This window comes from Camellia sinensis, chromosome 1 (assembly GCF_055761805.1).
Source record: "Camellia sinensis isolate YWXY chromosome 1, ASM5576180v1, whole genome shotgun sequence".
Lineage (NCBI taxonomy): Eukaryota > Viridiplantae > Streptophyta > Magnoliopsida > Ericales > Theaceae > Camellia > Camellia sinensis.
In genome coordinates this window covers 95088499-95112781 of record NC_138961.1, presented here as the reverse complement: position 1 = coordinate 95112781, position 24283 = coordinate 95088499, and the positions used below count along the sequence as shown (strand labels likewise).

The window sequence follows — 24283 nt, the reverse complement described above, 5'->3', positions numbered from 1 at the left end:
GATTTGTATTTTTTTGTAATTAAATGGATGTATGTGAAAAAAAAAATGATTGATTTATGTGTAAGATGTGAAAGAATGAGAGAAGAGAAATAAAAAGTGATTGATTGATTTGTATTTATGAGAGAATAAGAGAGGAGATAGAAAAAATAATTGAAAACATTTTTGAAAAAATTGTACACCAAACAAATTCTGGGTTTTGAACTCTCAAAAACTAATTTGAAAACTAGTAATTTTTTTATACCACTTTTTATTTATAACATGATTTGGCATATGCATAACTATTATTACAAGGGTAATTATTTACAGCTTTGTTATAAGGACAGGTGCATCACACAAGTGTTTGCATAGATTAAAACTCCCACAAGTATTAGTGATGGTTAGTGATATTTTTTTATAACTAATTTTTTAACTATTGCTAAAAACTAGCAATTAGTGGCTTTTTTTAAAAAACCGTTAAAAACATTAAAAAAAAATAAGACTTTACGATAACAATTAAAAGTGAATAAGACTTTTTAATACACTAAAAAGTAAAAAATACTTATTAATGCACCCATCTTAATCAATTTCCTTTATTACAATAAGTGTCAAATGAGTCTCACTAATATTTAGTAGTTATGTATGGCAACAATGTTACATCCCCTAATTTATCACTTGTAAATGATCTCTAATAATGTAATTTTGAAATTAGATCTCACATTATAAAATGTTTGATAAATAAAAATTTAATACTCACTAAATACATCATTAAAAGTGAATTTTAAAAATGATAAATTAAACGTTTCAAACATCCTTTTATATCATGCTTACACAGGACCAGCCCAAGTACAAGGGCACTAAGGCCACTTCCTTGGTCTCCGAACTAAAGAAGGCCCAATTGCTTGACTGTGCTTGCATATTTTATTTATGTTGTTGTGTTGGTGTAAAATTATACAATGAACATTAATCAATACGGGTCTTGTTTAGAAAGTTAATTATTTTAGTTAGTTATTTAATTTTTTTTATTATTTTAGTTTAGTTAACAAATTTGTATTTGGAAAGTTAATTGGCTGTTTTTTTTTTTTTTTTTTTGTAGTTAATTTGATGGTTGTAAGAGAAAAGTGAAATGATTATGGGTTGAATGTGAATTTTTGTCTTATTAATTATTTTAATATGTTTTATCTTTTAATGAACTATTTTAGCCCAAATGAAAAAAGAAAAAAAAAATAGAAAATGAAAGATTTACCACATCAATAATAGAGTGTGGATCAGCGAGGAAGCATGCCATATTTCCTTTGCCATAGCCAACTATCATGCTATCAATCGTTCTGTAATATCAAAAAAAAAAAAAAGGTCAGTATATAGACTATATGCCCTCTCTTTCTCTCTCTCACTCACTTCAAATGAAAAAACCAAAAAAAAGAAAAAAAAAACTTGTGCTCTAGACCACCTAACTTACTAAAAAGACTATTAAGGCCTCGTTAGGAACATATTTTTTTAGTAATTTTTAATTTTTTTTGCTAAAGTATGATGTAAAAAAACTTAGTATGTTTGGAATGATTTTTAAATTTTTACGAAAATATATACAAAATGTAGAGAGAAAAAGAAAGTTTTTGATTTTTTAGTATAGATTGTTAACTTTTTAATTTTTTTTAATAATTTTTTGACTTTTAAATTAAAAAATAATATAACCAAACGAGGTTTAAATAGTGTTTTAAGAATTGGTCCGAATTGGCTGGTCGGTTGAATATTGAACCGTTAATCGGTCTAGATTTCCGTTCGGATGGATCTCAAACCCATTTTAAACCAAAAATTGGTTTCAAGAAAAAAAATAACTTTAATAAATTATCCCAAACAATCCTAATGGACAGTTTTGTACTTTTACCTGACACCTTCAACCCAACCGGGGAAGGGCTCTTTGAAAGTGCTAGTTATGATGGTGGGCCTGATGATAACTAGGGGCATATTTTCTTTCAAGTGTCCCAAAAGCATCTCTCCCATTGCCTTTGTAAATACGTAGGTGTTTGGCCATCCAAACTTCCTTGCTCTGTACGATCAGTTGAAAAAATAAAAAATAAAAAATAAAAAAAAATAATGGAAAAATGGATTAACAATTCTATTATATAAAAATTGATCATAAAATTAGATATATAAAATATATATAAATGGATAATAATTTATAGAATTTGTTTGTGGATTTTAGTTTTAGAAAATTGTATCCATTCATATATTTAAGGACAAGACTTCTCTCCAGTCTACGAATAGCTGGGCAACAAGCCCCACCACAGGTCCAATTTCGATGATCCAAACCATTTATTGTGAAGAGCTTGTCGTGTATTTCATTCTTGCAAAAATTGCGTTGATCAGATATCAATTGTTCCTCGATCAGATCACATTTTTGTTAATGGTAAATACGATTTTAAAAATAAATTGTTAACAAAAAATGTGCTCTAATCAAGTATTTATCGATATTCAAGCAATATAATTTTTTGCAAGGATAAAATACTCAACAAGTTTTACACATAGAACTGTTTGGATCATTGAAATGAGATCTATGATGAGCCCTACAAGCCCAATAGTACCATCTAGTTGTGGACTGAGGAGAAGGCTTATCTTATATTTAATATGTCTAATTTTGAAGAGAAGGCTTATCTTATATTTAATATGTCTAAGTTTGTGATAAGTTTGTGTTAATAGACTTTTTCATGATTTAATCATCTGTAGGCTGCTAATAAAAGAGGTTTGAGCAATGTTTGATGTCCTCTTTCTTTGGTTGTCTCAAAAATGCAAATTGGAAGGTAAATTAAATTTATTCATTCATTTAAGAACTACAACTATTTAATTGAAAATTGAGAAATCAAAAGTCGAATTGCTCAACACCTTTAAAATCTAAATTAATCCATTTAAAAAATTTAGAAATTTTGAATAGTTAATTCAAAATGGAGCAATTCATGCAACCGAACATGCCTTTAATGAAATACCTAATTATTATTATAATTAACGTCTTGTAATTTTAATAGTGTCAAGTCAAACTTCTAATATTGAGATTCAATTGATGGCATGAATAATGTTACATACACAGAGAATCAAATATATAAATTGTTCATTTGAACAACCGGCCGACTGGCCGAATGATCAGGTGATCGACTGGATGACAAGATGATACCCACGGTCGACAACTTTTGACCATGATTGACAAGATGACAACTGCAATTGACAAGATGATAATCGCAGTCGACAAGTTCTAACCAATCATCCAACTGATCATTTGGATAAACAGTTTCTATATTTGATCCTCTATGCGGGTACCATTACTATTGATGGCATATTAGTGTGTTGTTGAAGAAATATGCAATAACAAAGGCTGCTTTAATTTAGGCATTATTAGCTTTATTCATAGAATCTCTCTCTTCTAGGGTTAATTACACTCGGCACCCATATATATATATATATATATATATTTTATCAAAATTTTTCTTTCACCCTTTCTTTTTCAATTATAACAGTTAACTCTCCACGTTTTAAGTCAAGTTACAATATTATCTTTTTGTATATTTGATATTAATAAGGCTAATAAAACTTGTTATGTGAGTTATAAATGACATTTTTCTCGCTTCATTAGCACCTTCAAATTTTTATTAAAATCTCAATTTAATCCTTACACTTCTATTGAAATATCACTCTGTCCCTCTATTTTTTATTTTTGTCTATCTCTTTAACAGTAAATGAACATAAAAATTAATTGGCACAATTAAAAATGACGGATTAGATTAAATTGGGTTGGGTTATGTCAAGCAAACCTTTGAATGCCCAACTTCTTCATTGCCATTTTAATTTCTCCATCTGTAGCCTCTTCCTCCCTAAGCTCTCTCAGTCTTTCTCCAACAACTTTTATTTCCATTTCAATGTCTAATCCATGAGCCCCATTGAGTGTCTCACCCATGTAATACGAGTTCTCCACTATGAGTCCCTCCCTTTCTCCTGATACATAAGCTGAAAACAAACCATACCAAATGAATGATTATTGAAAAATGATTTACAAACAAAATTTTGATGCGGAAAATATATTCAAATTAATTAATGCGTGGATGGTGTTTTTAAAATTATGAGTCAATGATGTATTACATTAGTAATATTACCAGGCCTAAAAATTTGTCTCAAAATTTAATTAGAAAATAGTTAGTGCGTGGTCCCCACTTATTATTAGTGGTAAATTACATTTTTCAAACATTTAACTTTTACATAAATTTCACTTTAATCTGTCAACTTTCACCTTAATTTTAATGTAATCCTTCTGTCATCCAATGTAAAAAAAATGGACAGAGAGTTCTCGTCATGTTTTAAAAGCATTAAAGAAAAAAAATTATAGCAAAAAAATTACTTTATTACTTTTAACTTTCATTCAAATATTAAATGATGGAATGAACTAAATTAAAACTCTAGTTGAAGTATGAAAACTTAATTTAAGTGAAATTCCAAGCATTACAAAATTTCCATGGAAAATTCTAAGAAAATTGTAAACATACATAAAATTTATACAAAAAACTTAACAAGAATGATGTGACAATATTCTTATTGTAAATAAATCCATCTTTAAGGATATTTTGTTTTGAAATGGAAGGTCCACATAGGAGTGTAAAAATGGCCCAGCCCGGCTCGGCCTGCCCCACTGTCGGTCCTAGCACTCTCCCGCCAAAAATTGGGTTAGGCCTGGCCTCGGGTGGGTTAGTAGGCTTGGCAGCTTGGACTGTGCTCAAACTTGGGGCGGGCCTGACCCTTTGTTATATCTTTTTTAATCAAAATTTTATTTTTTTCCACAAAAATATGTTGAATATGGCATTGGGCCTCGGGCGAGCTGGGCCTCAAACTGGGCCTTGGAGTATGCCAGGCTTCAGGCAGGGCTAATTGGGTCAAGCTCACGGGCCGGGCCGGGCCTCAAAACAAACAGCCCAAGCATTGGGTCACAGGTATTGTCGGGCTTGGCCAGACCGGGCCATGAGCGGGTTTCAGGTCGGCCGCGGATCGGTGGGCCGATTTTACACCCTTAGGTCCACATTAAGTCACATAATTATGTGTAAAAAATAAGTCCATCTTTAATGATATGTTGTTTTAAAGTAAATGATTTATAATGAACTATATCATTATGTATAAAAATACACTATTTTTTCTTTGTATAGCATAGCGGTTAGGATACCCGTGATTAATACATAGACAATAAATAGGGTTAACAATGTAATAAAACACGATGTAATTTTGGAGGGACGAACGAATTGGAGAGGGTGACAGCATTGTGGGAGACAACAATTAGAATTTAGAGGGATAGTCTCATTGATCATCGCAACAATCATTTATCAATAAGGTAAATAATTTAGAAAAATAGTACTGATAAAAACTTATAGGAAAAATTATTTAAAATGATACAAATAAATTTTGAAATTTTAATATGTATTTTTTTATTTTCAATTTAAATAATTCGTCTATTTTTGTTAACTAAAATTGATAAAAAAAAATGATATTTTAGCCATTAAATTCAATTTAAATTATTAAAAATATCTAATATATCATTTTCATTGAGTTTAAAAATTAAAATACTATTTTTTTCATTAGTTTTACTTAATGAAAATAGATGGATGATTTAAATAGAAAACAAAATAATAATAAAAAAAAATTGGGATTTATTTTATTAAAAGGCTCAATCCGTGAATATATGTATATATATATATATATATATATATATTTGTGTAATTTTGTTGAACTTTTATATGAAAATGAATAAGGTAATGAAGAATTAGAGGGATTGTACTAACCTGTAGATATGTGGAGCAGCATCTTTATATTAGTACATTTCTTTGCAAAGTCCAAAACAAGCTTAGCTCCCAATGTATTGAGAAGCAATGCAACATCATATCTACCAAAAAAATAATTAAAAAAAATAAAAAAATAAAAAAAATCATTATTTTAGTTTTTGATCGGCGAAGAAAAAAATCATTAGCTTGAGAATGTGTATCCAATATGATTAGATGAATTAAGATTTTGTAGCCGATACCTCTCTTCAAAATTTGTTGTTGCTGCTAAATTAACTACAATATCCACTTCTTTCCACATCTCTTCCACCAAATTAGAGTCTTTAACCCCCAAGTTCTCACAAGTAATGTCTCCGGCGACCGGAGTGACTTTTTCCGATATGAGGGAATTCAAATTTGCACCCAATTTCTCTCTTAGAACCCTAAACAAGTCCTTTGATATGACCTACATTAATAAAAATGATTACCAAAATTATAGTCCCAAGGCTTGAAAATAAAATGATGCAATTTTGTTAGAATGGCATTTGGATTTATTGGAATAATTGTTTCTACTATAATGGATGGCATGCAATGTTTTAAATAGGGGTATTGATATCAGGAATATCGAATTATATGTATCGAAAATTGAATAATCTAATCGTCTGTGGGAGCCGAATTAACGTAGCCCAATGGTATCGGGCCCAACATGCGGATCGGCCTATGGGGCCGCATCCGAGTAATATTTGCAAACAACAGCCGAGTAGTCCCTTACACTGGCATCACGGTTGGATTCCGATTCCTCGTCGTAGAGCGTCGAGATCCAAATGAGTTGTGGAGTAGAGGATAGAACCTAAGAAGTAAAAGTCTATAAACGAATGAGGGAGCTCCAGAGGTGAGGTACGTTCAAAAACTAAACTTCACACTAGATAAAAGAGAAGACTAATTAAACGGTTGGAGTGCTAATTCCGGCACTCCCGACCGGAGCTGTTCTTGTTTCAAGTACTTACAGGAGGACTGTTCTGAGATCTACTTGGACCCAGGAGTATTCCAAATACATCACTCCACAATTGGCGTTGTCTGTGGAAATACTCAAACTCATCCATGACAGATTTGGCACGGGATCTTCCGCTCATAGGCGATGATGTTGACGTTACACCAGGAATGGTGCATAGGCCAGAAGACATGCCCGCACGCAGAGCCCTGAACTTCGACTCGCTAACTCCTTTACCTTCATCTTTTGCAGAGAACGCCATGCAAACCCTAATCAATCAAGAAAAATGAAATGAACAATGAATGGAGAAGACGGCAGCTGACAATGAACGCCTACATCAGGAGTTGTCCAATGCCCAAGTTCCCCCACAACATGCTGGGGATCGGTCGCCAAAGAAGAAAGTAATCAAACAACGCCACCCCTGTAGGAGCGGGGATAATAGTGACTCAGAGACATCAAGAGAAGAGCCTAGAAAGCGGGTTTGACCAAACACTTCAAACTCATCGGATGATAGCCCACAAGTGCGGCACAAACATAAGCACAGTAGTGATGATTCCGACGAGAAGGCTACTCATGACCCTTTTGTGCGATGCATCGCCAAGGCCATTCTGCCTAAGAAGTTCAAAGCCCGTCATTTACATTGTACGATGGGAAGTCAGATCCTAGGATCATGTGCGACATTAGATGCAAGCTATGACATTGCATGGAGACAACGAAGCGCTTATGTGTAGAATCTTCCCCAGGACTTTAGGACCTTTGGCCGTTAGATGGTATTAAAGCTTGAACCTGGATCGGTCGGGAGTTTTCATTAACTCTAGAAATCCTTCAGGGCCAGATTCATCACTAATGAACTGCAACCAAAGCAAGCGGATTCTCTTTGGGTGATGAAGATAAAACAAGGAGAAACCTTGCGCGAGTATTCGGTACATTACTTGGAGTGCTTCAACCTCGTGGACGATGATTGCAACGACACTATAGCAATCACGACCTTCAAAATGGGACTTAATTCTGATAGCCCATTGGAAGCTCACTAACTCAGGGGCCTCCTAAAATAGTCTGGTCCTTCATGAAAAAAGTGGAGGAATATTGCAAAGCAGAGGATGATGCAATCAGAGTCAAAGTCAGCCTGCAAGATGAAGAAATGGTTGTGCCTGTCATGGCCCAACCTTTGGACTCTACCCTATCGAAAAGAACTCCATCGAGAAAAAGACCAGATACAAGGAACCGGTCCAGAAAGTATAATCGTCGGGATTCGCGACAAAATAAGCAGTATCAGTTGGAAAGTAGGCGTCGTAAATGGCCAGATAAGCCATACACTGAGTTTCGCGAGCCGATAAGCAAGGTTTTAAACTAGATACAGCGTCAGCCTTTTTTCTGATGGCCGAATAAAATGTTTGGGCCACCCGACAAGAAGCGCAAAGATTAGAGATGTGAATACCATCAAGATCATGGACATACGACCGATAAATGTTATGCCCTTAAAGATCATCTAAAGGAGTTGGTCCTAGCAGGAAAATTGGCCGAATTCCTGCCAAAAATGAAGAAAACCCTGGAGGTACTAACCGTGTGTCTTGATTCACCTCCAGCTGGTATGATCTATATGATATACAGCATACCCCCATGTGACAGTGTACACTCGGTGCACATACAATCGACCGATCCTAATTCAACATGTGACAGGGTGATCAAGTGACGTCATTTATCTAATGAAATCAATTTCTTGGATAATGATCTTCAAGGACTCACTATGTCGCATGATGACGTCCTCGTGGTCGGGTTGCGCGTTAATAAGTTCGTCGTCGAGTGTATCCTGATTGATCAAGGAGGTACGTCTGAGATCACGTATTACAAGGCATTTCTCAAACTCGACTTCAACGACCCAGACCTACACCTAGCTGAGTACCCCCTCTTTGGCTTCAACACTAATCTAGAATATCCCCTTGGCAAAATCATGCTACCAATGTGTGCAAGCACCAAAACACTGGATGTTGAGTTCTTGGTCGTTAAACTCCCCTCACCTTATAATTTAATCATGGGCCGAACATGGCTGCATGCCATGCAAGTTGTGCCGAGCACTTACCACCAGTTGCTCCGTTTCCCGACACAATACGGAATTGAGTAAGTCTGCGGTTCTCAACGATCTGCAAAGGAATGCTATATGTCGGCCCTAAGCAAAAATTCCAAGGAAGTGAAAGTGAATTCAATTGTAACCTTGAATCAGGAGAGCCTAGAAGACGTCGAAAAAGTCCCAGCTGACAAAGTTATAGAGGACCTGCATCGGATACTTATTAATGACGATCCAAACAAGTTCTTTTCACTCAATGCAAGTTTAAACAACGCCGAGCTTCAAGAGCTGTTGTCATTTCTTCTCGGTTATATTGATGTTTTTGCTTGGACACCCGACAACATGCCAGGCATTGATGCAACATTTGCAATGCATTGTTTGAATGTTGACTCGACAGTTAAGCCGGCTACCCAAAAAAGTCGCCGCTCAATTGCAGGGCATGCCGCTGCCGTAATTGAAGAAGTTGATAGGTTATTAGAGGTCGGGGCTATTGGGGAAGTCACTTATCCCACATGGCTATCCAACACTATTGTGGTGAGGAAGAAAACACTGGGTCGTGGCGTGTCTGTGTGGATTTCACAGACCTGAACAAGGCTTGTCCAAAAGATTGCTTCCCATTGCCGAGAATCGACCAACTCGTGGATGCAACTACCCATCACCACAGTATGATTTTCTTGGATGCTTACAGGGGTTAATCATCAAATTGCCATGAATCCAGCCGATGAAGACAAGACAGCGTTCCTGACACCAAGAGGCACCTATTGTTACATGCTCATGTGGTTTGGATTAAAGAACGCTAGGGCAACATACAAACGATTAGTTACGGGCATGTTCAAACGGCCTTACAGGGACTGAAAAGCCTACCTCTGTGCCTCTCCATTGCAGACCACTCCCACTCCATGAGATGTTCTCATTCTGTATCTAGCTGTTTCAGACCAAGCTGTCAGTGTCATCCTTCTTACCGAAGAATTCGATGAACAAAAACCCATTTTTTACATCAGCAAGACACTGGTAAATGCCGAAGCCTGATATCCCCTCCTGGAAAAATTGATTCTTGCCTTTGTAATGGCCGCAAGGAAGTTGATGCACTATTTCCAAGCCTACATTGTCCGTGTGTTGACTGATCATCCTCCCTACTCAATCCTCCAGAAATCAGAATTGTCGGGTAAAGTGTCCAAATGGGATGTAGAACTCAGGCAGTATGACATTCAGTTTGCTCCAAGGACAGCCATCAAAGGTCAGTGTGTTGGCGGAGTTCGTTGCTGAATTCACCATCCAATCCCAGTCGGTTATGCAGCCATTATCAGCTTCTAAGGAACCTGCATAATGGTGGATGTATGTCGGAAACATATGGAAATTGTATTGTGACGGTTCCTTGAATCAGCATGGAAGCGGAGCCGAAGTTGTAATTATGACACCTAGAGGGGCTGTCATCGAGCAATCAGTAAAACTTGGGTTTAACGCCTCCAACAATGAGGTCGAGTATGAAGCCCTACTGGTCGGCCTCAGGAACTCATTATACATGGGGGCCAGGCAAGTGCAAGTGTTCTGTGATTCCAAACTCGTCATCAACCAATTGAAGGGGGAGTATACAACTAAGAATGAACGCATGGCCGCTTATGTGTGCATCGCTAGTTCTGTTCTTGAACAATTCGATCAACATGAACTTAACCAGATCACGAGGGATCAGAACACATATGCCGATGCCCTCGCTTGCTTAGCTTCGACTTTCAATTCGGAAGTAAAACAGACCATCGAAATGAGTTTCTTGTCATAACCGAGTATCCACGTCCTTGAGCCTACTACTATCCATGTTATTGTGGCTTTCTTTTCCAAAGAGAAAGTACCCGAGGACAAGAAAAAAGCTCATAAACTACGCAACACGGCCCTACGGTATTATTTGGACCCTTAAGGATAACTCTTTAATAAATCTCTCTCTAGGCCCTACCTAGAATGTGTCCATCCAACTAAGGTTGAAAACTTTCTGGCCGAAATTCATGAAGGCAGTTGTGGTGCTCACATGGGACGAAGATCATTGGCTCATCGAGCCATCACTCAAGGCTATTGGTGGCCTACTATGCGAGCTGATGCTGACACCTACGTAAAGAAGTGTGCACAATGTCCAAAATTCTCCCCTTTAATGCATTTGCCCGCCGAAGCGTTGCACTCTATCACTAGTCCATGGCCCTTTGCTCAATAAGGACTAGACAATGTCGGGTCACTGCCTCGAGCCCCTGTAAAGAAATGATTTCTGCAAGTCGCTACCGACTATTTCACCAAATGTTCACCAAATGGGTGGAGGCCAAACCCTTGACCCATATCTAGGACGTCAATGTTAAATGGTTTGTATGGAAGAACATTATCACCCGCTTCGGCATACCTCGGGCACTTATCTTTGACAACGACACTCAATCTGATTGTGGGGTCTATCATGAGCTGTGTAGTTTGTATGGAATTCGACCCTACTTCTTCTAGCCCGCATATCAGCAAAGAAATGGCCAAGTTGAAGCCTCCAATAAGGTCATCCTGGATGGCATTAAGAAGCATTTAGAGAAGGCCAAAGGCAAGTGGGACAAAGAGCTCCCCACTGTCCTCTAGACTCATCGGACCACGCCTCGTCGATCCACCGGTGAGACGCCATTCACCCTATGCTCTGGTAATGAAGCTATCATTCCTTTCAAAATTGGTTTACCGACGCTTTGTTTCAGGGCTTTCTATACTAGTCGCAATGATATGCTGCTGGCACTGGATACGGATTTGCTCGAAGAACGTCAAGACCATGCACTTGTCGCCATGGCCCGGCATTAACAATTGCTCGCTAAGTCTTATAATCACCACGTGTGTTTGCGCCATTATGTTCTCGATAAGCTGGTGTTGAAAACGGTTATTCTTGCCGTGAAGACTTCGTCTGACAGCAAACTCGATCCTAATTGGGACGGCCTCTACCGTTTTGATTCCATCACCGGAGCAGGGGCATACTACCTCTCTAATATGAATGGCAAACCATTAGGCCTTGGAACGCAACCTATCTTCGCAAATTTTATCACTGACGTGTGCCTTTTGTGGCTCTTTTTGCATGATGTATCGTGTGCCTTCCGTGGTTCTTTTTGCATGATGTATTTGTGCACGATGTAATAGTACCGCATTATAGGATGAATATATGCTAGATGTCGTTTTTCTGTAATATATGCTGGATGTGGCTCTTTTTGTATCTCTAGGTACCATGGTTGCCAACAAGGGTCCCAACAAGGGCCAACGCAAGTCTTCCAATGCGAAGCGCCCTATGTGTTCGGCATGCATGCATGTTTAGCACGTGGGGCTAATGCAAGTCTTCAAATTTGGAGCACCCTACGTGCTTGGCATGCATGCATGTTCGGTACGCGGGGCCAACGCAAGTCTCTGAATTTGGAATGCCCTACGTGCTCCGCATGCATACATGTTCAGCACATGGGGCAACTGCAAGTCTCTGAATTCAGAGCGCTCTACGAGCTCGGCATGTATGCATGTTCAGCACGTGGGGCCAACTCAAGTCTCCCAATTCAGAGCATCCTACATGCTCGGCATGCATGCATGTTCAGCACGTGGGGCCAATGCAAGTGTCCGAATTCGGAGCTTCCTACGAGCTCAACATGCATGCATGTTCAGCACGTGGGGCCAACGCAAGTCTCCAAATTCGGAGCGTCTTACGTGCTCGATGTACAAAGATGTTCAGCACATCGGCCCAACACAAGTCTCTGAATTCGGAGTGCCCTACGTTCTCGGCGTGCATGCTATTCCGCACGTAGGGCCAACATAAGTCTCCGAATTTGAAGTGCCCATTGTGATCGGCATGTAATGCGGTATTCAGAAGAGAAGTGTGAAAAGAAAACACGGATTGGCAAGAAGTGTGAAAGACATATTATTATCATGTTTTGGGATACAAGACATTAGTCAATTTGTTATTCTAAATTACAAAGCATAGGTTGCTATGATTACGATAAACAACTGTCGACTAACTCTTCTTTGGATTTCCAACCTCTTCCTTATCATCGGTTTTCTCAAGATCATAGGCTTCAAACGACAATGTGTTATCTTGATATAATGAGGAGGCAGAATCAACTCCTGCCACCTGTAATGCCTTGAGCCATCTGTTTTTGAAGCCACAATTCTCGCAACAACATACGTCATCGGCTAATTTCTCCATCGTCTTGTCAATACTGACTTTTGCCCTTCAAAAAACCCCTTATTGTACTCCCGAGTTTCGATGGCTTCGCGCGCAAATATTACTGCTGTATCTCTGTCGGCTATGGCACGGTCCAACAGTCGCTATGCAGGCGTATCTTTCGAATGTCCTGCATTAGCCATTTTCAATTCGGCGATCTTCACTTTTCAGACTCCATTTTCAGCTCAATCTTCTGCCTCCTTGAGTCCGCGCTCCAAATTCCATATGCGTCTGTCTTTGTGCTCAATTTGTTTACGAGCAGTTCGAAGACGCATGCCAACTTCATAAGAGTATAGTCCTCTGACAACTCCATGAATCTCCTCTTTGAATATGTCATAGTCTATGCGCGTCGCCACGGATTGGTGCACTTTAGGCGGAAAGATTTGCCGAGTAAATTCGACTGCCATGTTTGGGTCATGGACAAACGAATCTGCCTCAGTCATTGGTTTACTGCTAATGAAGACCAAAAAACTCAACGGACAGGGCGGCCCACTAGGCTCACTATGAGTGGTGGATTGGGTGTTCGTGGTTTTGGTAGTTCTTCTAGTTTGCGTCTTGGCAGATCTGTTGGATCCCTTCTTTCTAGGGGGATTGGTTTGCTCACCAAGTGACCTGTATCTACTCTTTCCTCTTCCAGTGCCAATACCTTCATTTCGCAAGTTGTGGGTCATCTCGATGCCAAGATCTGCTAACGTTCTTCTCTCACCTCTACTGTTGTAGAATACTCTTCCCGACATATATGCTCTTCAGCACTAAGAAGACATAGTTGTCTTTACAAATAGTTCTTTCTCAACGTGTTTAAGATGCTTGTGGATGGCTGTGAACAACGTTTGGCATTTATTATGTTGGCACCATATCCAACGCCTCATTAACGCCACGCGCGGAAATGTAGATCAATTCGATGCTGACACCACTTGTGCATTAGCTGATTGTGTATTTGGCTCATCAGGCAGTCAACTAGGGCAAGAGAAGATATATGAACCTATTCGGCATCAAATCTGTTGAACACAAAACTGTTGCCAAATAGACCCATCTTGCCCCACTTGACCATTGCATGGTGCTCAAGGCGAATGAGGCATGCCGAACAAGATGAGTTATACGCATAAGCCGATCACTTATTTGGCGCATCAGGCAATCAATTGGGGCAAGGGCAGATATATGAATCTATTCGGCATCAAATATGTGAACACAAAACTGCTGCCGAATAGACCTATCATGCCCCACTTGACCGCTGTATGGTGCTCAAATGAGAAACGCTGAATATGGTGGTTTTTACGCATTACTTGGTTTCTTTAACATTATATTTGGCATCAAATCTTCTGTAAGAAAAAATTGCTGCCGAATAGACCCATCCTTCCCCACTTGACCATTGCATGGTGCTCAAGGAGTGAGGAATGGGGAATAGGGTGGTTTGTACACATTACTTGGTTTCTTTAATCATAGTCCATTGCGTCATCACTAATGCCATTGGATAATCAGGGATCAAGAAAAACGAAAAAAACAAAAATAGGTTGTTCTCATTGATAAAATGAGTCGTTACATCCGTTTCACTTTATATATGAAAACGTCCTCATGACAGCATAAAAACAAACAACAAACGTAAAAAGCAAGAAAACAGATTGACATTGGTTATATTATTCAAAACTCCTTAGGGTCCGACTCTAGAGGCTCTACTTTTTCCTGTTCCTGCAGAATCGGCATATCAAGCATGACTTTTCCCACCGCTAAGGCTTTCAGCCAGTTGTGTTTGAACTCCCTGTTCTTGAACTTTAACGCTTCATCGGTGTACCATTCTTTCGCAATCAACTCTCTGGCATCAAAGGCCTTGGCTACCGCTGACTTTGCTTCTTCCATGGCCGAATGAGCCTGCTGAAGTTCAACTTTCAGCTTGTCCAAATATGCTTGTGCCGTTTGAAGCGTAGAGTCTACAAGGTTCGCTTACTCCTCAGCAACACGGCGTAGCAAGTCCACATGCTTTGTTTTTTCTTCTTCGGCGACAACTTTAGTACATTCCTCCTCGGCCTTTTTTGCTTCGGCATCAGCCTTCTGTGCAGAAACAGCCAAATCATCTATAGCTGATTTCATCTTGCTTTGTTCGGTCGCCATCTCAGCCCTCAATGCACTAATCAGTTCCAAGGCATTGAGTTGGCGACATCCGATTTCAGCAATCCGCTCGGAGGCCTGGTGCAAAACCAAAATCCATAAGTAATGAGAAGTACTAAACTAAAGAATATAGAGCAGAGATAGCTACCAAAATAACCGATTGTGCGGCCAGAGCAACGGAAACCACATTCGGTTTGGCGTGGAATGTGGCCTTGTCTACTAGAAGGGCTATGGTCGCGGCTACCCTCAAAGCCACTATAGGATCCTTCACTGCGGAGGCGCCAGTTACGAGTGGTGGCCCTTTAACTTTTGACTGAACTACAGATGGTGCCGCAAGGTCAGGGGGGAGAAATCCTTGACCTTTTTTCCCGAAGAGATTGTTCGGCCATCTCCACTGATTCGGCGGCACGTTTCTCCCCCCTCTGATCTGCCACCGATTCCTTCAGTGTAGGCACAAGGGAACTTTTGTTATCGCGCACCGATTCCTGTGCCGGCTCAGCCTCGGTGACTTCGGTAACTTGAGGAACGTCAATGACCTATTCAACATCAGCCGCCTTGCTGTCATTCTTTTGGCATTACGTCATCTAGCAAACTGAGCAAGGAATTCACCCGCTATATCTTCTGAGCCGACTTCGAGTAAATCGTCCAAATCTAGGAAAATGTCTTCTTCTCGTTGACTTTTGATTTATATTCGTTCACTGGAGCTGACTTGCTCAAGGTCAAAGAACAGTTCGCTATAGGGGAAGACTAACTCAGCGTCTTCGTCTACGGATTGTTCGGCGTCGATAGTTTGGTCTACACCATTTTGGTTGGCTTCCCTCACGGCCTCTTCATCGTTGGCTTGTTCGCTGATGGATGATCCCCCAACGCCGATGTCCTTTAGATAAACGAAACTAAGGAAGATGAGAGCCGTAAGTTGCTGTTGGCCTCTCGGAATAGGAATGTGATCAGCCGCCGAAAAGGTGGTGCAAGTCAGGTCGTACCAAAGTAAGATGTGTGCGGCACGACCTTGGCCTTGTAGATTTGGCCTACCAACGAAAGCAAGGACCGTCTTGATTTGATCAAGCATTGACTCATCAGTACAGGCAAGGGATCTTTTCAGGTTGTTGCCTACATCAGAAATAAAATGGTTAGATGGTATACATGACAAATGAAAATAATGCCAAATGAGAAAAAGGCTTAGTTAGGATTAATCGGCGACTTGGTTCACCCTTACGCTTGGGAATAGGAGTTTGGCGAACTTTTCCTTCGCTGAACTCCCAATTGTCCCAAATGGCCACCATCACGTCATCCACCTTTTCGCCAGAGTTGGCAAGTATGGTGACCAGATAATGATTGGTATCCTTGGACCTGAGAAAATACCGCCCTTGCCAACCAGACGATTTGGCAAGGACGTAGCAGTGCCGAATAGTTGAAATCCCTAAGGTAAGTTGGAGGTGGCGATTTAATTCTATCACGCCCATCACAATTAGGTAGAAATTGACATTGGGTTGGGACGGAATCAAACCCCAATGACGTAGTATAGTTCTTGAAGAGGAAAATAGACACCCCATTCAGCGATTGCCAAGAGGGAGAACACAATGGTGTTCTTGTCGGCCCTCTCCATGCTCACTTCACCATCCTCAACCAATGATAGTTGAACGTCGTCAGGGATAGAAAAGTGACGACGAAACGTTGTCACTCTATCTTTAGAAAGAAAAGCCTTAAGGTGATTCACCATGGGAAGACCAGTGTGAAAAGAAAAAGAAGCACAAGGGGCTGAATGACAAATAAATGAGAAAAGAGGTGCTCAGAGAATTTACGGAGGGAAATGGAAGAATCGCAGGCTGGAAGAAAAACAGGAGGAAGACGGTGGAAGTCTTGGGGTAGAAGTCACGAATGCTGCGCAACAATGAAGCTAAGGTGAAATGAAATGATGGAAACATTTCAAAATGCATTAAATGAAGCGAGAGCACGATGAGGCGGGATGCCACAATCATTATGTAGCACGTCTTTTTTGGTTCTGGCATGGGTGTCGACAAAGCGCGTCCGCCGCCTTCCCAACTCAGAATACGTGTCTTAACTGATGCCTCTTCAAAAGCTAAGTTCGCCGACTATACGGGTCTGTGGATAGTCAACTACTCAGGGCGCAATTGTGGGAGGCGAATTAACGTAGCCCAATGGTATCGGGCCCAACATGCGGATCGACCCATGGGGCCTCATCCGAGTAATATTTGCGAACAACAGCCTAGTAGTCCCTTACACTGGCATCATGGTTAGACGCTGATTCCTTGTCGTAGAGTGCCGAGATCCAGACGAGGTGCAGAGTAAAGGATAGAACCTAAGAAGTAATAGTCTATAAAAGAATGAGGGAGCTCCAAAGGTGAGGTATGTTCAAAAACTAAACTTCACACTAGATAAAAGAGAAGACTAATTAAATCGTCGGAGTGCTAATTCTGGCACCTCCGAGTGAAGCTGTTCTTGTTTCAGGTACCTACATGAGGACTGTTCGGAGATCTGCTTGGATCCATGAGAATTCCAAATCTATCACTCCACATCGTCCATTTTTTTTAAAAATACTAGATCCAAATTATAGAATTTTTCAGAAAAAAACCCTTAAAGTAGTTTTCTAGTAGTAAAAAGACACTCCAACCAGTTTTATGTATAAAATCATTCAGAATAGATTTGTAATGGGACAAGTGAACTAAATTTTCTATACTACTATCTATATAATCATTCAAAATAGTTGGTTTAATATATATATATTTTTTTGGGGTGTTTAACTAGTGATTATTAGAGGAGAAATAACAAATCAGTGTTGGTTTTGAAAAATAATTATAGATTTACAGTAAAATTTATATACTTTAATGATTAAAGTCATAATTTTTTTTTTTATGAATTTGTAATTATTTTAAAATAGTATTGCTGATTTGTAAATTCCCCATTATTAAACGCCACTTCCTCCTTTTCAGCTTGAAAAATACAAAATAAAGTTTCACTATCGCAAAATAATAAAATTTTATAGTTAGAAAATTATAGATTGTAAAATACAGGTAATTAAATATAGTGAGTGTTTGGAAAGTCAGTTTTTTTAGTTGTAGGATATTATTAGAGAATTTTTTTTTTTTTGTATTTGGGAAGATAGCTGTGATCTTTTGTGGTTGGATGTGATATCTGTGATATAAAAAGTGAAATGATTATGGGGTTTGATATGATATTTTATTTGGATTGATTTTTTTTTTTTTTTTTTTTTGTTTCGTAACCAATTTGTCTTTTAGTGAAAAAAAAAAAAAAACCAAACTTCCCAAACACCCCAAATATTCTTGTATTTTCATCAAAATCTTACTTCAGTCCCTTTATTTTCAATGTAAGGATGCTAACGAGATAACAAAAATGTCACACATGCTTCAAATGACAAGATCTGTCACCTTTGTAATGATAAACAATTGTAAAAATGAAATTACAATTTGACTTAAAATATAAAAAATTAACTGTTATAATTAAAATTAAAACAACAAAAATAATATTTTAATAACAATATAGAGATACTACGTGTAAATAACCCGCAAAACTATTCACCTTACTTGTTTTTACTTTTTAAAAAATACTTTTAAGAAAATTCTATTTTCTTATTTTTCGTATTTTTTTATTTTTACTGAATTTTTTTAATATTTTAAGCAATTTTTTTACTTTTTAGACACACCTAACATAAATATACCTCAAAAGTAAAAAAATTATAAAAAAAATCTTTTAAAAATTCACTAAATACCAAAAATATAAAAAAATATAAGAATTCAGTACATTTTTGTATTTTTATGTATTTATTAATTTTAAAAAATATTTTTTTTAAAATTTTTTACTTTTTAGATACATCTAAGTAAGGTGCATAAATTTTTTTTTAAAAAATGTTTAAAATTTAAAAAATATTCACTAAAAACAAAAAAATACGAAAATCAAAAAAATCAATTTTCTAAAAACTTAATTCAGAAAACTCAAGCTAAATACACTGAATGTCATTTTGCACCCTTCGATTTAGAATTTTCAATCGCCAAATTTGAAATTATTTTCCCCTCTATTTTGTCCCTTCTAACTGCCAATTTTGAGATATTTATTTTTACTTTTTTAAATTTTGTATTTAACACAGAGTTAGATCTCGACAAAAACAATCTTAAAGTATCATTTTTTTTTTTTTTTTTTAAAAACCAAACGTGTAAGTTTCGTTTGGAAGTTGGGTTGGCGTTTTGCCCGTTTTAGTTTAGGTAAAAAAATTTATTTTGATTAATTTTTAAATTTTTTTGATTTTTATGAGAGAACAAAAAATTAAATGATTGTAATTTAGGTGTGATATTTTTTCTGATTAGTTTTTTAGTTTATTTTTTTTTTGTGTGACTAATTTAGCTAAAAAGTCAACCCAACCTAATTGCCAAATGACACCTGAAAGTGATAGCAGTTTAAAAATTGAATAAAACTATATGTACCAATTGATATACTAATTAATATATTAACGGTAATGTGACATAATTTTAGAAGTTTTAAATTTTTGTAATTTATATAATGAGTGAGATCCATAATTTTAAAAATATCATAACATATTTTGATACACTAATTAATATCCTAATTAATGTTTATAACACCATTGTTAAAAATTAAAAACCCAATTTAAATGCTACCGATATTCCATTTCTTGTCCCCAAAATATATGTCTTGTCATTTTATTTCTCATTATTTAAGTTATATAAATTTAATCCCAATGTATAAAAATATTCCATTTCTTTGTCGTTTAATATTTGATCACTTTTTTACCTTGACACTTAAATTTTTTTTTCTTTCCATTTTTGCCCGTAGTGTTTCAATTTTTTTTTTCAATTTATTCCTAAAGCTAATTTACGTTCAAAATTTTTCATGTAACATAAAAAAATATATTATTATATTAGAGTTTAATTGTATGTTAGATATGTGAGTTACATATAATAAAATATTTTTATGATACGCGATTGTTAATGTGCCATTCTCTATCTAACTTTTAATGAAAATTAACTTTAGGAATAAATTAAGAAAAACCTGAAACGTTAAAAAAAAAAAAAAAAAAACAAACAAATAAATTTTAAAAATCAAATTGAAAAAACGATCAAATATAAATTTACCCTATTTAAAATGTATCAATATGATCTCTCAAATATATATACAGGGAGGGACCTATGCGTGGAGCAACAGGGCCACGTCCCCCGCTTAAATTAAAAAAATAAATAAATTATATTACATATAATTGTGTAGGAAATATGCCCCTCTTTTGTCATTATCAAGTCGTGTGTGCCTCACCTATTCATTAGATGGCCCATTCCTTTTTTTTCGTCTCTTCTTTTCCAAAAAAATAAAAAAAAAAAAATTAAACTTAAAATAAAGAATAAATTATAATTAAAAATTCACTTCTTTTTATTCATATATTAAATATAATTTTTTACAAACTCTTTGTTTGTGTACATTAAAAAGGAAATTGCGGAGAATTTTATTATAAAGTCAATCATTGAACACTTTCGAGATATGAAAAAACGTGAGTTTCACTTTGATAGATGATTAAATTGATTTGTAAAAAGACTTATTTAATACATGACTATGTTTTTATTCATATATTAAATTCACTAAATATACCTATCTAAAAAAAAAATCACTAAATATATGATTGTTTTTTATTTTTTATGTACTAATTTAATATCAAATTTTAGTTTATTTTTTGAATTCAAAAAAAAAATTATATTAATTCATATAAAAAAAATTATTCATGTTGACCCCACAAATGAATTCTTGGTTCCCTCCTATATGTTTTAATTTACAGACTTCCTTCAGGGCTGCAACCATTATGCTTACCTCATTATGTAACCGTTGAGAGGCTGAGTGAGCGTCTGAAGCTCTTAGAAGAAGATAGAGTTTCTTCACATTTGGTTGAACTCTTAGTATCTTCTCCACAAATACTACATCCACACAAATACAACCATATTCTCATTAAAACCATGCATATATATATATATACATATATGGAGAGATATATATATATACATATATGGAGAGAGAGAGAGAGAGAGAGAGAGAGAGAGTACTCTTCGCTAGAAAGCCAGTGGCACCAGTGACTAAAATTGTTCTGTTCTCAAGAAAATGGACAACACTACCCAACTCCATTGGACAAGGAAAATGAGAAGCTAAAGAGAGAGTTTAAGATGCAATGCAAAAAGAAGAAAATAGAGTTCCAAGTGTTTGGGATTTGTATTGCCTTTCATGTATATTTTATATATAGCAAGTTCCAAAACGACAAAACGGTGCACTGTGTGGTTGGGAAATTTTTTATGGAATATACCACAAATAAAATTAATAAACATAATATAAATTCATATATTTACAAAAAAAAAAAAAAAAGGCTTGTGATTTTGATATAATTATTGTCATAAAGGAACCCAAATCACCGTTAGTCAGTGTAGTGTTAGCAGATAATTGGGCTTTTTTTGCGGTTTCAACATAGCTGGGAGCGTCTAGTTTGTTAGGATGATTTGTGCACTCACTTCCCTTTATTGATATTTATCTCTGTATTATTAATTTTTATCAATAATTTTTTTTTACTGATCATAAAAAGAAATTATTGTCAATCATTTAAGCGTTGTGTACACAGAAATATTAATAAATTACTTATGATTGAAGTTGTCCAAAATATATAATACAAAAATAAGAGAGAGAATCGAGTTTGGACTGGAGAAAAAAGACAATGGCGACTTCCAAGATTTTTTGTCATTGGGTCAATGACTCTGATCAATTTCTATTATTTATTTCAAATAATTTGATAAAAATAAATTAAATTTCTCAAATAATAAATAAATAAACAATTTAGCACGTTCATATTAATGTTAAAAAAATTAATATATCAATTATTGAGGTGTTCATAACGCTGTTCAAGAAAAAAGAAAAACAAAAAAAAAAAAGTGTTCATAATGAGTTTTCATCTCTTGGAACAGTTGATTAATTATCTCACTATTATTTCTTTAAAATACATTATTCTCAAACCGGTAGGTGTAGGTTAGCAAACAATTATTAGTTCACTAATCTCACATTCGGTTGTGTAACTGCGTGGACCCGTCACTGCGTGCGTTGAAATGTCAAAAACGTGTTCGTGTGGAAGTTGGGGCTGCTCTGCCAGGTCTCGCGGGGAATTGACCCAGAGTCCAGATCCCCTCCTTGAGCCCCTCCTTCATTCCTTCCTTGCAAGGGCCTTCGGGTCTACTTTGAGGCCTAGTTTTGATAATTCGAATCGTTCACATTTTTAGATTTATTCAATATATTATACCTGTAAAAAATCAAGTTGATCGGATATCAGAAAGTATGCGTTCAAAAAATTGGGACTACAAACTATTTTTTAATAAACAGTTTTCCGAACACATACTTTATGATATTCGATCAACTTGATTTTTTACAGGTATGATATACTAAATAAATCTAAAAATATGAACGGTTCGGATTATCAAAACTGGGCCTCAAAGTGGACCCGAAGGCCCCTACAAGGAGAGAATGAAGGAGGGGCCTCAAGGGGAGGATCCCAATTCATTGACCCAAGCCTCTTTTGATGAGGGTGATGGTAGGATGCAAATTTTTTTATCAAATAAATAATTAAATATTTTATATGTGAAATATTTAAATTATTTATATAAAAAATTAAATTAATTGTATATTTTATAACCTTACAATAATATTACATTTTGTGGGGATATGGTTTGGAAATACTCTTTTGTTCCACTGTGACGCTCGAGATCCTCAGCTAGTGACCTAAAAAGAAATGAACAGTCCGGTTGGGGGTGCTGGAATTAGCACTCCGACAGTTAAGTCAGTGTATACTCTCTTGATTACTTGTATTTTAAGTTAAGTATACTAGTTCTCACCTACCACTCTTTGGTTGTTATTTTTCTATTTATATATGCTTCTGGTCCTTAGGATAGGGCTTACTATTAATCCGCCATGTGATTGCTCAGTCGGCCCTTCTTTCGTCGTGTTCCAACTTTCAATCGGCCCCTCGTTCAACTGACTTTATGGCCGAATAATATATTCGGCATCCAGAACGCATAAAACAGGGACGAGTATAATATGTACCGATTAACCAAATATGTACTCGGCCTATCTGTATCCCACTTTTATCTGGCTTCCACAATTGCCCCCCAAACACCCCACTAGCACTAGTTAGTCGGCGTGTTTGGTTCCGAACTTGAAAAGTCAAAAATTCGGTGGTTAACCCCATTACAATGTGTGTCAGAGCGCACACGTTTTCTGGTCATCATTACAAATTCCCGCTTCTTCGTCCGCGTCCTCTATTTAATGTGATTTAAAACTGTCTCTTCAAATGTATATTCTGAATACTCAAAGTTTCTGGCTCGCCTTCTAGTTCAACTACTTCACTTCGCGACCTCTGCAATTTCCTCCCATTTCTCATTATACCTTCTGCTTACTGTAATTTTTCTTTTTCTTCGCTCCCAATACTATTTCCTTGTTTACTTTCAGTTTTGCATAATCCTTAGGCTGTCCGCGATGGCAAAAAATTTGAAAGAGCTCATTTCGGTGGATCGAATTTCTGACTTCCGACGCCATTATTTCATCCCCGACGACGTCCATCTGTCACTCGTGGCAGACATCACCACTGATATGGAGAGGACCGATGAAAGTACAATCATCTTTCCTCTCCTATGGATTGCTGAGGGCGGAGTCCGTTTTCCCCTTCACCCATTTTTAAGAGCCGTCCTTCGGCACTAGGGTCTAATTCCTTCCCAGCCTAACGTGAATTTTTTCCACATCATAATGGGGATTACAGAGTTAAACCGTCGTCTTAGGATTAACTTAGGTACACCTGCAATTCGGCATTGTTATGTCTTAGCCAAGTCTACTGGCCGGCTAGGACGTCATTTTCTCAGGGCCAAGGATACCGATCATCACCTAGTGACTATGCTTACCAGCTTTAGCAAGTGTGTGGACGATGTGATGGTCGTTGTCTGAGCCAACTGGGAATTCAGCGAGGGTGAAGATCGCCTAGATCCCGTGCCAAGGCGAAAGGGCGAACCAGGTGGCCGTATAGCTCACTCTAGCTTATCTTATTACCTTATTTGTATTCGGCTTTCCTTCCATGCAGGTAACAATTTGAAAAAAGTGTTGGTTTCAGCTGA

At 37.1% G+C, this 24283-nt stretch overlaps 1 protein-coding gene and 1 long non-coding RNA gene across 5 annotated transcripts in view; both read right to left on the bottom strand.

Moving 5' to 3' along the window:
• Positions 1-21362, bottom strand: part of LOC114314967 (alcohol-forming fatty acyl-CoA reductase) — a 32601-nt gene extending 11239 nt beyond the window's left edge. For 2 of the 4 annotated variants that reach the window (XM_028261535.2, XM_028261537.2), the window contains exons 1-7: positions 21194-21362; positions 20964-21067; positions 6023-6225; positions 5784-5884; positions 3777-3969; positions 1862-2023; positions 1223-1304 (exon numbers count right to left, since the gene is read on the bottom strand). In XM_028261535.2, the coding sequence (XP_028117336.2) occupies positions 1223-1304; positions 1862-2023; positions 3777-3969; positions 5784-5884; positions 6023-6225; positions 20964-21067; positions 21194-21272 (924 nt within the window). In that variant the 5' untranslated portion in view covers positions 21273-21362. The remainder of the gene's footprint in view (positions 1-1222; positions 1305-1861; positions 2024-3776; positions 3970-5783; positions 5885-6022; positions 6226-20963; positions 21068-21193) is intronic. The other 2 variants (XM_028261533.2, XM_028261534.2) reach the window with 2 other exon arrangements.
• On the bottom strand, positions 14514-16229 carry LOC145796075 (uncharacterized). Its single transcript, XR_014336803.1, has 2 exons — positions 15268-16229; positions 14514-15197 (listed from the first exon to the last, which is right to left on the bottom strand). It is a non-coding gene; the product is annotated as an uncharacterized LOC145796075 (long non-coding RNA).
• Positions 21363-24283: the final 2921 nt, after the last annotated feature.